General features: G+C 36.3%; 1 protein-coding gene across 1 annotated transcript in view; it reads right to left on the reverse strand.

Annotated features, from left to right (window-relative positions):
* The window catches only part of DNAI4 (dynein axonemal intermediate chain 4), a 98,210-nt gene that overhangs the window by 23,406 nt on the left and 59,591 nt on the right, over positions 1 to 15,213 (reverse strand). The window contains exon 9 of the mRNA XM_055304797.1: positions 1,245 to 1,453. Coding sequence (XP_055160772.1) covers positions 1,245 to 1,453 — 209 coding nt within the window. The remainder of the gene's footprint in view (positions 1 to 1,244; positions 1,454 to 15,213) is intronic.

Below are 15,213 nucleotides of genomic sequence, written 5' to 3' on the forward strand. Positions count from 1 at the left end.
GCAGAGGGAGAAGCAGGCTCCATGCAGGGAGCCTGACATGGGACTTGATCCCAGGTCTCCGGGATCACACCCTGGGCTGAAGACATCACTAAACTGCTGGGCCACCGGGGCTGCCCCAAATCCTTAAACATACATAATACAATGCAGTGTAAATGAACAAATTAGTTCTGACCACTTTAAAAGCACACTAAATATTCATTCCAAAGATATTGTCATTACACAAAAGGTTTTGGAATCCCTAATTGAAAATCTTGTTTTCAGAAGCAGTTTATAAGCCCTAGGAGAAAATGTCTCGTTACTCTATAAGCCTCTCTCTCTCTCTCTTCTCTTCTCTTTTAACTAAAGAGAAGGGGGGAGGAACGGAGAGAGAATCTCAAGCAGACTTCCTGCTAGGTATGGAGCCCAACGCAGGGCTTGATTTCACAACCCTGAGGCCATAACCTGAGCCAAAATCAAGAGTCTGACGCTTAACTAACTGAGCCACCCAGTCACCCTTATAGTCATATCTTTTTTAAAAGCAAACATACCATTCCTAACTTAATGATTCATATAACTTGCCTCAAGATGATTTTTGGTGCCTGTGCAGTTAAGAACCCTGGTGCCAGATGTTTGGGTTTGAATTCTAGCTATTTAACTTACTAGTTGTATAACTTTGGGCAATTTATTTATCCTTGTTGTACTTCAGTTTCCTCATCAACATATTGGGGAAATAGTACCTAACTCAGAGTTGTGTTAATAAAAGTAAAATGCTTGCAATAGCACCTGGAATATAGTAAGTGCTGTTTAAGTATTTGTTATTACTGGTAGTAATAGCATTTTGGGAATCTCAAAATTATTTTGCACATTTTCAGAATCAGTAGATTAAGTATATACTTCTGAATATGATTACTTCAAGAAGAATATAAATTTGGGTACATGAGTTTGATATCTGAAAATAAATCAATTATATATTATCTTCTGGTTTACTTTAAGTATCTGATATGGATTCAGAGAAACTATGTCCCAAGTACATCTCCTAAAATAAAAATGATGATGTTTTCATATTGAAGGAGAAAAAACTTATTTTATAACTATTTTCATTTTCCATTTTTTGAAACATGAACTTCTTGTGAAAGGATATTAAAACTCTGGTTTATGTCAATTAAAATCCCTTGCCTAAAATTGAGGGAAAAAAAAACTTCATTACTACTTGACAGTCACCTTATATGCTAAACATAGAATTGTTAAAATGTTCAATAACTTACAGGATTTATTTTATTCCAGGCAAGGCTGCTCACACTAAGGCCTTTGGTTAAATCACAGGAAAAGGACCAAAGTCGTTCCAAAATGGCTGGTATTGTTGACTGTTCTGTACTTATTTCGATTTCTTCTTCTTCTTCCTTCTTACCCTCTTCCTGTGACTCTTCAAGTTTTTTACTTTCTAGAAAGTCTGCAGGTTCTTCAGGTTCTGGTTCTAAAATTAAATCACATAAAGATATTATTATTCTCTATCCTTTTCTATGCAGGCCAAATAAATGGTTACAGGAGCCTGTCAAAGGCTCCAAACAGCACCTCCATCTATGAGACATTTCAAGCACCATTGAATCTGCTGGGTCATATGGCCTAAGTGATAGGACATGCTGAAATACTTACTGCCTGGATCTGTTGAAGAATCTTCTGTCGTTCTTGGCCCCATTTAAGGCTAGCATCTTTTCAGGTCACTCAGTAAATGAGCCAGAGTAACACATCCAAATAAGGAATATATTGCCTCCAAAGAACAAAGAAGTCTACTAGGCATAGACACCCCCTCTTTTTTTTTGGTTCTAAGAGGTGCCAGATGAAACAACTTATCCTTCACCTTGGTAGGTATATCTTGATATACCCCATACTACCAGACCTTGAAAATTTCACTGAGGTGGAAAGCCCCTAAAAAACCATATTAGATTCATTTCTCACCCTCTGGCATGCAAATGCCTTACCAATAAGTCTACTTCTTGTTCATCAGGTCCAATCAGCATAATATCATCAATGTAATGGACCATTGTGATATTTTGTTGAAGGGAAAATTATCTGCAAACAAAATTATAACATAATTCTGAAGAGCTGATATAACTTTGAGGTAGGACAGTGAAGGTATATTGCTGGTCTGGCCAGCTGAAAGCAAATAGCTTCCAGTGGTCTTTATCAACAGGTCTTGCAGGGGGCCGGGTGGAGGGAGCATTTCTGTGTCAATAGTTGCATCCCAGGTACCAGGGTATGTGTTAATTTCCTCTGGCAATGCAACCACATTTGGAGCAGCAACCGCAATTGGAATCACTATCTGGTTAGGTTCACAATAATCCAGTTATTCCCTAAGATCCCGTATTTTTCTATGCAGGCCAAATAAATAAGTTGAACGGGGGATGTGATGGGAGTCAATACTCCTGCATCTTTCAAGTCCTTGATGGTAGCATTAATATCTACCATTCCTCCAGAAATGTGGTACTGCTTTCCTAGTTTCATAAGCAGAGGCAACCCTAGTGGCTTCTACTTAGTCATTTCCTACCATAAGAGGCCTCCCTCCAGTGATAAAACATGAGCATTCTGCCAGTTGCGGAATATTTCTATTCCAAAGAATACATTCTGGAACGCAGAAAATAACCACAGAATGGGTTCCGTGACCCGCTGGACTCACTAGGAGGTGGACCTGAGCTAAAATTCCACTGATCACCTGACCTCTGTAAGTCCTTATCTGGCTAATAGACCACAGTGATGTTTTGGGTCTTGTGAAGTTAGTGAACCCTCAGAGTTAGTGTGCACTGATCCCTGAAATTTCTGATGATTTCCTTTTCCCCAAAGCACATTCACCTTGATAAAAGGAAATAGGTTCCTCTGGGGAAAGCTGAAAGAAATATTAACAGTATACATTTTTGACACTATAGTGGGATACGTCCCCTCTATTCAAGGAGTTCTGGGTCTGCAAACTGACTCAAGTCTAGAAATTGCTTAAAGGGCTATGACTTTATTTTGGTATTTCAAATTAGACTTCTGCTCACTTGATTCTTCTGTTTATACAGATCATATAAGAATTTAGGAGACCACCTTTTATGGGCTGTATTGGGTGTCCCCAGAATTTATATATTGAAGCCCAAATCCCCATTACCTTTGAATGTAAAGGGTTTGGAGACAAAGGCTTTAAGGAAGTGATTAAGTTAAAACAAGGCCATTCCTCTAAGTCCTAATCAAATATGACTACTATCCTTATAAGAAAAGGAAATTTAGACACACCAAAAGACACAAGGGATGCACGTGCACAGATAAAAAACAAAACCATGTAAAGAACTGCAAGAGGGTAGGCATCTGGAACCCAAGAAGAGAGATCTCAGAGGAAACCAACTATGTGAACACTTCAATCATGGGCTTCCAGCCTCCACAAATATGACAAAGTACATTTCTGTTGTTTAAGCCACCCAGTCTGGTATTTTGTTATGGCAGCTGTAGCAAACCAATACAGCACCTACCTGTATTCTCTTCTAGGGACATCATGATCAACTACCATGGGTGTCTGTGAGTCAGACTATTCTGATTTCTGCTTTGTCTGCTCTGATAACCATGCCTGCCTTTTCTTTAGTAATTCAGGGCTGCCACTTATCCCCTGCCACTCAGGATCAAATTGTTTAAGGATCTCAGTTTACTGCAGTTCCCATGGTAATTTCTGACCTACAGAGAAGAGTGACCACAGAGATCTTCAAGGACGTTGGGATATCCCCTCACAAATGTATTTCTCACAATTGTGGTTAAAGGTGTATTTTCCTTCTGCAGTGGGTGAGCAGGTGATCATGATAAATCTACCCTAATATTCTAATGCCCTAAGCCTTTGGATACCTTTCTCTATAGTGTACCAAGCAGTTCTGACATTTCAGCTTCAGTTAGTGAAGACCACATTTGGGTCTAATATCAGCCAAGAAAATAACAAAAACAAAAGAAAATAAAACTATTAGATCCATTTCTTTTTTAAAAAAATATGTATATTTTTTATTGCAGTTCGATTTCCCAACATATAACACCCAGTGATCATCCCGTCAAGTGCCTCCCTCAGTGCCCGTCATCCAGTCATCCCATTCCCTGCCCGCCTACCCTTCTGTTACCCCTTGTTCATTTCCCAGAGTTAGGAGTCTCTCACGTTTTGTCACCCTCTCTGATTTCTCCCACTCATTTCTCTCCTTTCCCCTATAATCCCTTTCACTATTTTTATATTCCCCATATGAGTGAACCATATAATGTTTGTCCTTCCCTGATTGACTTACTTCACTCAGCATAATACCCTCCAGTTCCATCCACACTGAAGCAAATGGTGGGTATTTGTCGTTTCTAATGGCTGAGTAATATTCCATTGTATACATAGACCACAGCTTCTTTATCCATTTATCCTTCGATGGACACCGAGGCTCCTTCCACAGTTTGGCTATTGAGGACATTGTCGCTATAAACATTGGGGTGCTGGTGTCCTGCCATTTCACTACATCATTTTCTTTGGGATAAATCCCCAGCAGTGCAATTCCTGGGTCGTAGGGTAGCTCTATTTTTAATTCTTTGAGGAACCTCCACACAGTTTTCCAGAGTGGCTGTACCAGTTCACATTCCCACCAACAGTGCAGGAGGGTTCCCCTTTCTCCACATCTTCTCCAACATTTGTTATTTCCTGTCTTGTTAATTTTCCCCATTCTCACTGGTGTGAGGTGGTATCTCATTGTGCTTTTGATTTGTATTTCCCTGATGGCAAGTGATGCGGAGCATTTTCTCATGTACTTGTTAGCCATGTTTATGTCTTCTTTGGTGAAATTTCTGTTCATGTCTTTTACCCATTTCATGATTGGATTGTTTGTTTCTTTGCTGTTGATTTTCATAAGTTTGTTATAGATCTTGAATACTAGTCTTTTATCTGATAAAGGATTTTGTAATCCTTTAGATTTGCAAATATCTTCTCCCATTCTATAGGTTGTCTTTTAGTTTTGTTGACTGTTTCTTTTGCTGTGCAGAAGCTTTTTATCTTGATGAAGTTCCAATAGTTCAGTTTTGCTTTTGTTTCCCTTGGCTTCATAGATCTATCTTGCAAGAAGTTGCTGTGGCCAAGTTCAAAAAGGGTGTTGCCTGTGTTCTCCCCTAAGATTTTGATGAGTGTTGAACCAACCTTGCATCCAGGGGATAAATCCCACTTGGTCATGGTGAATAATCTTCTTAATGTACTGTTGGATCCTATTGGCTAGTATCTTGTTGATAATTTTTGCATCAGGGATTTTGGTCTATAATTCTTTTTGGTGGGGTCTTTGTCTGGCTTTGGAATTAAGGTGATGCTGGCCTCATAAAACGAGTTTGGAAGTATTCCATCCCTTTCTATCCTTCGGAACAGCTTTAGTAAAATAGTTATTATTTCTTCTTTAAATGTTTGGTAAAATTCCCCTGGGAAGCCATCTGGCCCTGAATTTTTGTGTCTTGGGAGGTTTTTTAATGACTGCTTCAATTTCTTCCCTGGTTATTGGCCTGTTCAGGTTTTCTATTTCTCCCATTACAGTTTTGGTAGTTTGAGGTTTTCCAGAAATGCATCCATTTCTTCTAGATTACCTAATTTATTGGCATATAGCTGTTCATACTACATTTTAAAAATTGTTTGTATTTCCTTGGTATTGATTGTGATGTCTCCTGTTTCATTCATGATATTATTAATTTGAGTCTTTTCTCTTCTTTTTAATAAGGATGGCTAATGAGTTATCTATCTTATTAATTCTATCAAAGAACCAACTCCTGGTTTTGTTGATCTGTTCTACAGTTCTTCTGGTCTCTATTTCATTGAGCTCTGCTTGAATCTTATTAACAACTCTCTTCTTCGGTTGGTGTAAGTTTTATTTGCTGTTCTTTCTCCAGTTCCTTTAGGTGTGAGGTTAGCTTGTGTATTTGAGTTTTTTCTAATTTTTTGAGGGATGTCTGTATTGTGATATATTTCCCTCTTAGGACTGCTTTTGCTATATCCCAAAGATTTTGAATGGTTGTATCTTTATTTTCATTAGTTTCCATGAATCTTTATAATTCTTCTCTAATATACTGGTTGACCTATACATCCTTTAGAAGGATGCTGTTTGGCCTCCACGTGTTTGAGTTTCTTCCAAATTTCTTCCTGTGATTGAGTTCTAGTTTCAAAGCATTGTGGTCTGAAAATATGCAGGGGACAATTTCAATCTTTTGGTATTGGTTGAGACCTGATTTGTGACCCAGTATGTGGTCTATTCTGGAGAAAGTTCCATTTGTACTTGAGAAGAATGTGTATTCAGTTGCATTCAGATGAAAAGTTCTGTGTATATATGTGAAATTCATCAAGTCCAGTGTATCATTTAAGGCTCTTGTTTCTTTGGAGATATTGTGCTTAGAAAATCTGTCATTTGCAGAAAGTGCCATATTTAAGTCTCCTACTATTAGTGTATTATTATCTAAGTATGTCTTTCCTTTGGTTATTAATTGATTGATATCCTTGGCAGCTTCCACATTAGGGGCATAAATATTCATGATTGTTAGGTCTTTTTGTTGGATAGCCCCTTTAAGTATGATATAGTGTCCCTCTTCATCTCTTACTACAGTCTTCGGGATAAACTTTATCTGATATGAGAATTGCTACCCCAGCTTTCTTTTGAGGACCATTTGAATGGTAAATGGTTCTCCAACCTTTCATTTTCAGACTGTAGGTGTCCTTAGGTCTAAAATGAGTCTCTTGTAGACAGCAAATAGATGTGTCTTGCTTTTTATCCAGTCTAAAACTCTGCACCTTTTGATGGGATCATTAAGCCCATTCACATTCAGAGTAACTATTGAAAGATATGAATTTAGTGTCATCGTAATACCTATTTAAGTTCCCTGTTTTGTGGATTATTTCTTTGGGCTTCCTCTTTCTCTTATAGGGTCCTCATTAATATTTCTTGCAGAGCTGGTTTGGTGGTCACATATTCTTTCAGTTTCTGCCTATCTTGGAAGCTCTTTATCTCTCCTTCTATTCTGAATGAAAGCCTTGCTGGATAAAGTATTCTTGGCTGCATGTTCTCCTTATTTAGTACCCTGAATATATCCTGACAGCCCTTCTGGCCTGCCAGGTCTCTGTGCAGAGGTCTGCTATTAATCTGATATTTCCCCTCATATAAGTTAAGAATCTCTTGTCTCTCACTGCTTTGAGGATTTTTCTCTTTATCTTTGGAATTTGCAAGTTTCACTATTAAATGTTGAGGTGTTGAATGGTTTTTATTGATTTTGGGGGGGGACCTCTCTATCTCCTTCCCTCCCCAAATTAGGGAAGTTCTGAGGTATGATTTGTTCAAATATGCTTTCTGGCCCTCTGGCCCTCTTTGGCACTTTCTGGAACCCCAATTATACATAGATTCTTCCTTCTGAGGCTATCATTTATTTCTCTTAACCTTTCCTCATGGTCTCTTGTTTTTCTGTTTTTTCCCCAGCTTCCTTCCTTGCCATCAACTTGTCTTCTATGTCGTTCACTCTTTCTTCCAACTCATTAACCTTTGTCATTAGGATATCCAGTTTGGATTGCATCTCATTTAATTGATTTTTAATTTCAGCCTGATTAGATCTAAATTCTGCAGTCACAAAGTCTCTAGAATCCTTTATGCTTTTTTCCAGAGCCACCAGTAGCTTTATAGTTGTGCTCCTGAATTGGCTTTCTGACATCGAATTGTAATCCATATTCTATAACTCTGTGGCAGAGAGTACTGTTTCTGCTTCTTTCTTTTGTAGTGAATTCTTCCTTCTAGTCATTCTGCTCAGTGCAGAGTGGCTCTATGAGAGGGCTGAGTCAAGAATATCAACCACAATTCAAGTAAATTTCACCCTAGATGATTCTCGCTAGAAGCCAAAACCCTTCTCTCTGTAGTGTTCTGGCTGTTTTCTCTTTAAAATTCAGGTCAAATTCCTATTAGAGTCATTTCTAATCCCCTGAGCTACAACATTGAATCCATAATCTCTGCTTAGTGGACCCATATCAGTAAATTTGGTCTGGTGTAACTTTATATTATTTCCATCATTACCCTATGCCCTTAATATCCATCCCCACATATATCCCCAAGATTTCTGCCTGTATAAGTTGGAAAAGTCAGCAGTCAATTCTCCAAGAAGTCATAGTCACCCCAAAAATGTGTATGGACCTAACAAAATACATTAAACGAAAAACAATAGATCTGAAAAGTGAAAGAAACAAATACACTTATAGTTCAGATTTTAATAATCTTCTCTTAATAACTGACAGAACAGGTAGGCAGAAAATCAGTAAGGATACAGATAACCTGAACATCACACTCAATCAACTTGACCTACTGATATTTATAAAACACTCCATCCAAAAACACCAGAATACATATTTTTCCCAAGTGTCACAGAAAATTTTTTACGATAGACCATATTATGGGTCACAAACAAACAAATAAATACCTTAAAATCTAAAAGAATAGAAATCAAAGTATATTCTTAGACCGTAATGGAATTAAATTAGAAATTAATAACAGAAATATAGCTAGAAAACCCCAAAATATGTGGATATTAAGCAACACATTTATAAATAAAACATGGGTCAGTGAAGACGTCTGAAAAGAAATTTTTAAATATTTTAATGAAATGCAAATACAGCATTTCAAATTTTATGAGGTTCAGTTAAAGCAGTGCCTAGAAGGCATATTTTAGGAAAGAAGAAACTTAAATATACATTTGACATGCAATCCACCTATTCTACTCCTAGGTATTGACCCAAGAGAAATAAAAGCAAATGTCCATGCAAAGACCCATACACAAATATCCATACTAACTTTATTTGTAATGCTCCCAAACTGTAGATAAATATCAATCAACAGCTAAAAGAATAACACAGTGCAGGATATTCATATAATGGAATGCTCATCAGTAATAAAAAGAAATGAACTATTGATACATACTACATTAGTGAATCTGAAAGCAATTTTTCTCAGTGACAAGAAGCCAGATAAATAAGAGTACATAATGTATGATTACATTAATATAAAGTTCTAAGAAATGTAAACTATTCTATATGGGGATATAAAGCAAATCAGTGGTTTCCTGAGGATGAGGGAGAAATAGAAAGGAAGGATTCTAAAGGACATGAAGAAAAATTTGAGGGTGATGAGTACATTCATTACCTTTATTTATCATTGTATGTATATATTGACTGTGGTGGTATATTAAAGCTTATTAAATTGTAAACCTTAAATATGTGCAATTTATTGTATGTCACTTATACCTCAATAGCTGTTAGGAATAACAGTGGTATATCACTCTTTAAATGAACCCCAGGTGGCTCAGTGGTTTAGCGCCACCTTCAGCCCAGGGCCTGATCCTGGAGACCCGGGATCAAGTCCCACTCAGGCTCCTTGCATGGAGCCTGCTTCTCCCTCTACCTGTGTCTCTGCCTCTCTCTCTCTCTCTCTCTCTCTCTCTGTGTGTGTGTGTGTGTGTGTGTCTCTCATGAATAAATAAATAAAATCTTAAAATAAAATAAATGAACCCAAGATAATATAAATAATACAGCATTTTTTAATTGTGAGAAAATTCATTGACATAGATTTTAGCTGTACAGTTTGATGGGTTTTAATACACACACCAATGTAGCAAACACAAACAGTCAAGACAGAGAACATATCCATTAGCCAAAAAAGTTTCCTCCTGTTACTTCCCAGTTCAGCTCTACCCACCACAGTCAAGCACTGGTTTGATTTCTATCACCTTAGATTTAGTTTTGTTTGTGATAGCATATCATATAAATGGGTCTGTTGGTATGTGTTCTTTTGTGTGTGGCTTCTTTCCCTCAACAATGTTTTTGAGATCCATCAAGGTTATTATGTATATAAGTAGTTCATTCATTTTTATTGCTGAGTTGTGATCCATCATTTGTTTATGCATTGACCTGTTGATGGACATCTGGGCTGTTTCCAGTTTGGGGCTCTTAATGAATAAAGTTGCTATGAGCATTCTTACATAAGTCTTTTTTGCAGACATGTTTTCTTTTCTTGAGTGAGTACCCAGGAACAGGATAATTGGATCATTCGGTGGATCTATACTTACTATCTTAAGAAACTCCCCAGAAGACTTCCAGCATGGTTGTACAATTTTATACTCCCACAGCAATATATAAAAAACCTAGTTACTCCATATTCTTGCTTAGTGTTTTCATTATTTTTAATTTTAGCCATTCCAACTAGCATATAGTAGCATTTTATGGTTTTAACTTGCATTTCCTTGACAACAAATTTTGTTTAGTACCTTTTAAGGTGTCTATTGATCATTAATGCATATTTTTAGTGAAGTTTCTGTTCAAATCTTGTGCCTATTTTCTATTAGACTGTCTATATTTTTTATAGGCTGTGGCTTTACATATTCCTAATTTATGTCTTTGGTTAGATGTATGTTGTAAACATATTCTTCTAGACTGTTGTTTGCATTTTTCCCCCATAACAGTGTTATTCAAAGACCAGACACTTTACCACAAAAGCCTCATCAATTTTTTTCTTTCATGTTTTGGGATTTTTGTGTATTAAATAATCTTTTCTTATGCTAAGATCATAAACATTTTTTCTTATCTTCTCCTAGAACTTTATAGTTTTAATTTTTCTATGTAAATCTATAGTCCATTCTGAGTTAATTTACATATATGACATGGGGGTTGAAGTTCATTTTTCCCCTATATGGATATCCAATTGTTTCGGCACCATTTATGAGAAGATAGTCTCTTTTACTTAATGCACTTTGGCATATTTGTCAAAAATCAAGTGATCATATAAGTCTGTGTTTATATCTGGACCACTATTTTACCTCAGCTATCTATATGTCTACCTTAGACAAATACCACACTATCTAGATTACTGTAGCTTTGTAATCATCACCTGTGATCAGGTGGGGTAAGTCCTCCAACTTCATTCTTTGTTTCAAAATTGACTTGGTTATTCTAGGTCCTTTCCTTTACCAAATAAAATTTGTGATCATTTTGACAATTTAATTATCTTTAAGGAAAAATTTTAAATAGTAAGAAATGTCTCTTACTTTCACTCACACTTTCTAATTCCAGCACTCTATTCATTTGTGTAGATCATAATTTCTGTTATTTTTTTTTATCAGTCTGAAGAACTTCCTTTAACATTTTTTGCAATGCTTGTCTACTGGCATGAATTCTCTCAGCTTTTGTTTGTCTGAACATGTTTTTATTTTACCTCAATTTCTGAAGGATATTTTCTCTAGCTGTAGAATTTTTTAGCACAGTAAAAATGTCATTGCATTGTCTTCTGGCTTCTGATGAGAAATAAGGTCATTATTAGCTTTATTCTCCAAACGTAATACCTTTTATCTGGTAACTTTTAAGATTTTTTGACATATATTTATGATGTACCTCAATGTGTTTTTCATTGTGTTTATCTTGTTTAGGTTTCATTGAGCTTCTTATATTAGTTTAAGATTTGTTCAAGTATGAGAAATTTTCAACTACCCTTTCTTCAAATATTTTTCTGCTTCTCCTCCTTCCTTTTCCACTACTACAATGCCAATATCATGTGTTAAGTCACATGACCTTGTGACACAGGTCACTGAGGCTTTATTTTTTTTTAGACTTACTTCTTTCTCTACTTCAGTTTGGAATGTTCCTATTGCTTTAATGGTCTTTTGCAGTTTTTAGTATCCTGATAAAACCATCCAGTGAACTTTTCATTTCAAGTTTTATATTTTTCAGCTCTAGAAGTTCCATTTGGTTCTGTATATAGCTTTCATCATTCTTATTTTCCTTAAATCCTTAAGTATATGTTAATAGATTTTTCTTTAATAGACTTTTTAGAGAAGTTTTAGGCTCACAGAAAAGTTGGACTTAAAAGTGGAGAGTTCCCCTACCCTCAAACCCATATATATGCATAGCCTCCCTCAGAATCATCATCCTGCACCAGTGATATATTTGTTATAATCAATGAACCTACAATGACAAAGCATTATCACCCAACTCCATAGTTCACATTAGGGTTCATTCTATGTGTACATTCTATGGGTTTGGGCAAATGTACAATGACATGTACTCACCATTATAGTATTATAGAGAATAGTTTCACTTCTCTTCTAATTGTATTGCTCTGCCTATTAGTTCCTCCTAGCCCTCAAATCTCTAGCAATCAATGATCTTTTTACTATCTCCATATTTTTGTCTTTTCCAGAATGCTATACATTTGGAACCATACCATATATAGTCTTTTTATATTGGCTTCTTTCATTTAGTAATACATCTTTAAGTTTTCTCCACATCCATTCATGGCTTGAAAATTCATTTCTTTTTAGTGTTGAATAATATTGTATTGTCTAGACATGTCACAATTTATTCATTCACCTACTGAGGGAAATCTTGGAAATTGTATTGTCTGGACATGTCACAATTTATTCATTCACCTACTGAGGGAAATCTTGGTTACTTCCAAGTTTGGGGAATTATCAATAAAACTACTGAAACCATTTGTGTGCAGGTTTTTATGGGTATTAAAGTATTGAGTAAATACCAAGGAGTGTGATTATGGGTAAATACCAAGGAGTGTGATTATGGACCATTTGGTAACAGTATGTTTAGTTTTGTAAGAAACTGCCAACTGTCTTTCATAGTGGCTAAACTTTATGCAATCCCAGAATAAGAGTTCTTGTTCCATATCTTTGCCAGTATTTGGTGGTGTCAGTGTTTTGAATTTTCATCATTCTAATAGGTGTGTAGTGGCATTTCATTGTTGTTTTAGTTTTCAATTCCCTAATGACATATGATGTTGTCTTTTTATATGCTCATTTGCAATGTGTATATTTTTGGGAGGAAGTGTCTGTTAACAAGGTCTTTTGATCATTTTTTGATCATGTTGTTTTTTTATTGACTTTTAAGAAATATTTTTATATTTTGGAAGTGTCCTTTAACATATATGTCTTTGGCAAATATTTTCTCCAGTCTGTGACTTGATTTCTCATTCTCTTAACAATACCTTTTACAGAGAAGTTTATAATGCCTTTGGTGTTAAATCTACAAAGTCATTGCCACACTCTAAAATCATCAAGATTTTTTCCTGTGTTGACTTCTAAGGGCTTTATAGTTTTGGATAGTACATTTAAGTCTACGATGTATTTTGGGTTAATTTTTGTGAATGATATTAGGTCTGTGACTAGATTCTTTATTTTATGTGTAAATGACCAATTTTTTCAATACCATTGGTTGAAAAGACTAACTTTTCTCCATTTTATTGCCTTTTCTCTTTTGTCAAAGATCAGTTGACTACAATTATGTGGATCTATTTGGGGGCTCTCTATTCTGTTCTGCTGATCTATGTGTCTATTCTTTTGCCATACCACACCGCCTTGACTACTATAGCTTTAAAATAAATCTTAAAGTCAGGTAAAATGTCAGTCTTCCAGCTTTGTTCTTTCCCTTCAATGTTATGTTGGCTATCCTGGGTACCCTTGACAAAATTCAACACCCATTTATCCTTGAAAATGTTTAGAAAACTAGGAAATTTCCTCAAACCAACAAAAGACAGCTACAAAAAAATTACACCTAACATCATATTTAATGATAAAATATTGAATGCTTTTCCTTAAGTTTAGGAAGAAGACAAAGATATTTGCAATCTTGAGGCAGGCAAAGATATCTTAAAAATGACCTGGAAAGATTAACTACAAAAGAAAAAAGTGATAGATAAGACTCCATCAAAATTAATAACTTGTGCTATCAAAAGAAAAACATATTGGGAAGTCATTGGCTTAGACTAAACAGTTGTAATACATGTATCTTTCAAAGAGCATGTTCCAGAATATATGAAAATAAGCTCCTACAACTTAATTTTTTTTAAAAAAATTAAAGATAAGTTAAAATAGCAAAAGACTCAACCAAACATTACATAGAAGAAGATACGTAAGTGGTCAAAAAAAAGTGCACAAATTCAACATGATTAGTCCTTAGAACAACACTAAAAGAACTGCCAACATCAGCTGTTATTAAGAATGTGGAGCAACTGGTAATCTTGTACATTATTTGTGGGAGCATAAGGTGGGACAAGTACTTTAGAAAGGTATTTTGCAGTTTCTAAAAAAGTCAAATGTGCATCTATCCAGTTACCCAAAATTCCATTTCTAGGTAATTACACAAGATAAATTAAAATATGTGTCTGCAAAAGACACAAAAATGATCATAGCAGCTTTATCATAAAAACCCCAAACTGGAAACAGTCCAGGTGTCCATAAATAGGTGGAATGAATATATGAATAATTATGATATATTCATAAAATGGAACAGTACTCAGAAAAAAAAAAAACGAACCACTTATCACACATCAGCTTTGATGAGTCTTAAAACCATTATGTTGAATGAAAGAAGCCAGACACAAAAGCATCCAAGTGGCCCTTGAAAAACACAGGTTTGAACTGTGTAGGTCCACTTATATGTAGGGTATTTTTGTTTTGTTTTGTTTTTAGTTAACAGCAAAAGCCACAAGGCATTTATTTATAACTGCCCACCCCAGTCTCCAAAGATGGAACAGAAGGCACTGGCACAGAGGTAGAACTTGCTATATGAGTGCCTGGGGATGCCCCCTGAGGAAAGGTCTGCAGGTAGCCCTAAGTGAGGATATGCTGGTCAGGTGTTACATTGAGGGCTATCAGGCAGAAGGCTGAGCTAAAGATGAACACACCCAGAAGGCAAGGATGCTACTGAACAGGGAGCCCCATGTCCCCCAGAGTCCTCCACCAACTTGCCTCCAAAGTTGCTCCAGGGAGGCCAAGGGCCTTGGTCCCATTGCAGGTCTAGTGCAGATTCTTTCCTGTGGTAGCCCCCTGCCTCATGGCCTCCTAAAGACCAGTGTGCTCATGCTTGGCTGCAATTGAAATGGCCACTTTCAGGTGGTACACCTGGTATACAACTCCAGGCAGTGGTACAGCTCTATCGTGCCTCTAGACTGCTTTCACTACCCATGGGCCCACTGAGCAGCTGCTACTGCTGAGCTGAGGCCACCAGACTGCAGAACTTTGCTATTCTGGGCCCAGGACCGCAGTCCCTGTCACTGACCCTGGCCCAGGTTAGTGTATATACAAAACTGTAAATGTATTTTCTTTTCCTTATGATTTTCATAATAATATTTTCTTTTCTATAGCTTGCTTTATTGTAAGAATATAGTATAAAATATATACAACCTACAAAATGTGTGTTAA

The sequence above is a fragment of the Nyctereutes procyonoides genome, unplaced genomic scaffold, assembly GCF_905146905.1.
Source record: "Nyctereutes procyonoides isolate TBG_1078 unplaced genomic scaffold, NYPRO_anot_genome, whole genome shotgun sequence".
Lineage (NCBI taxonomy): Eukaryota > Metazoa > Chordata > Mammalia > Carnivora > Canidae > Nyctereutes > Nyctereutes procyonoides.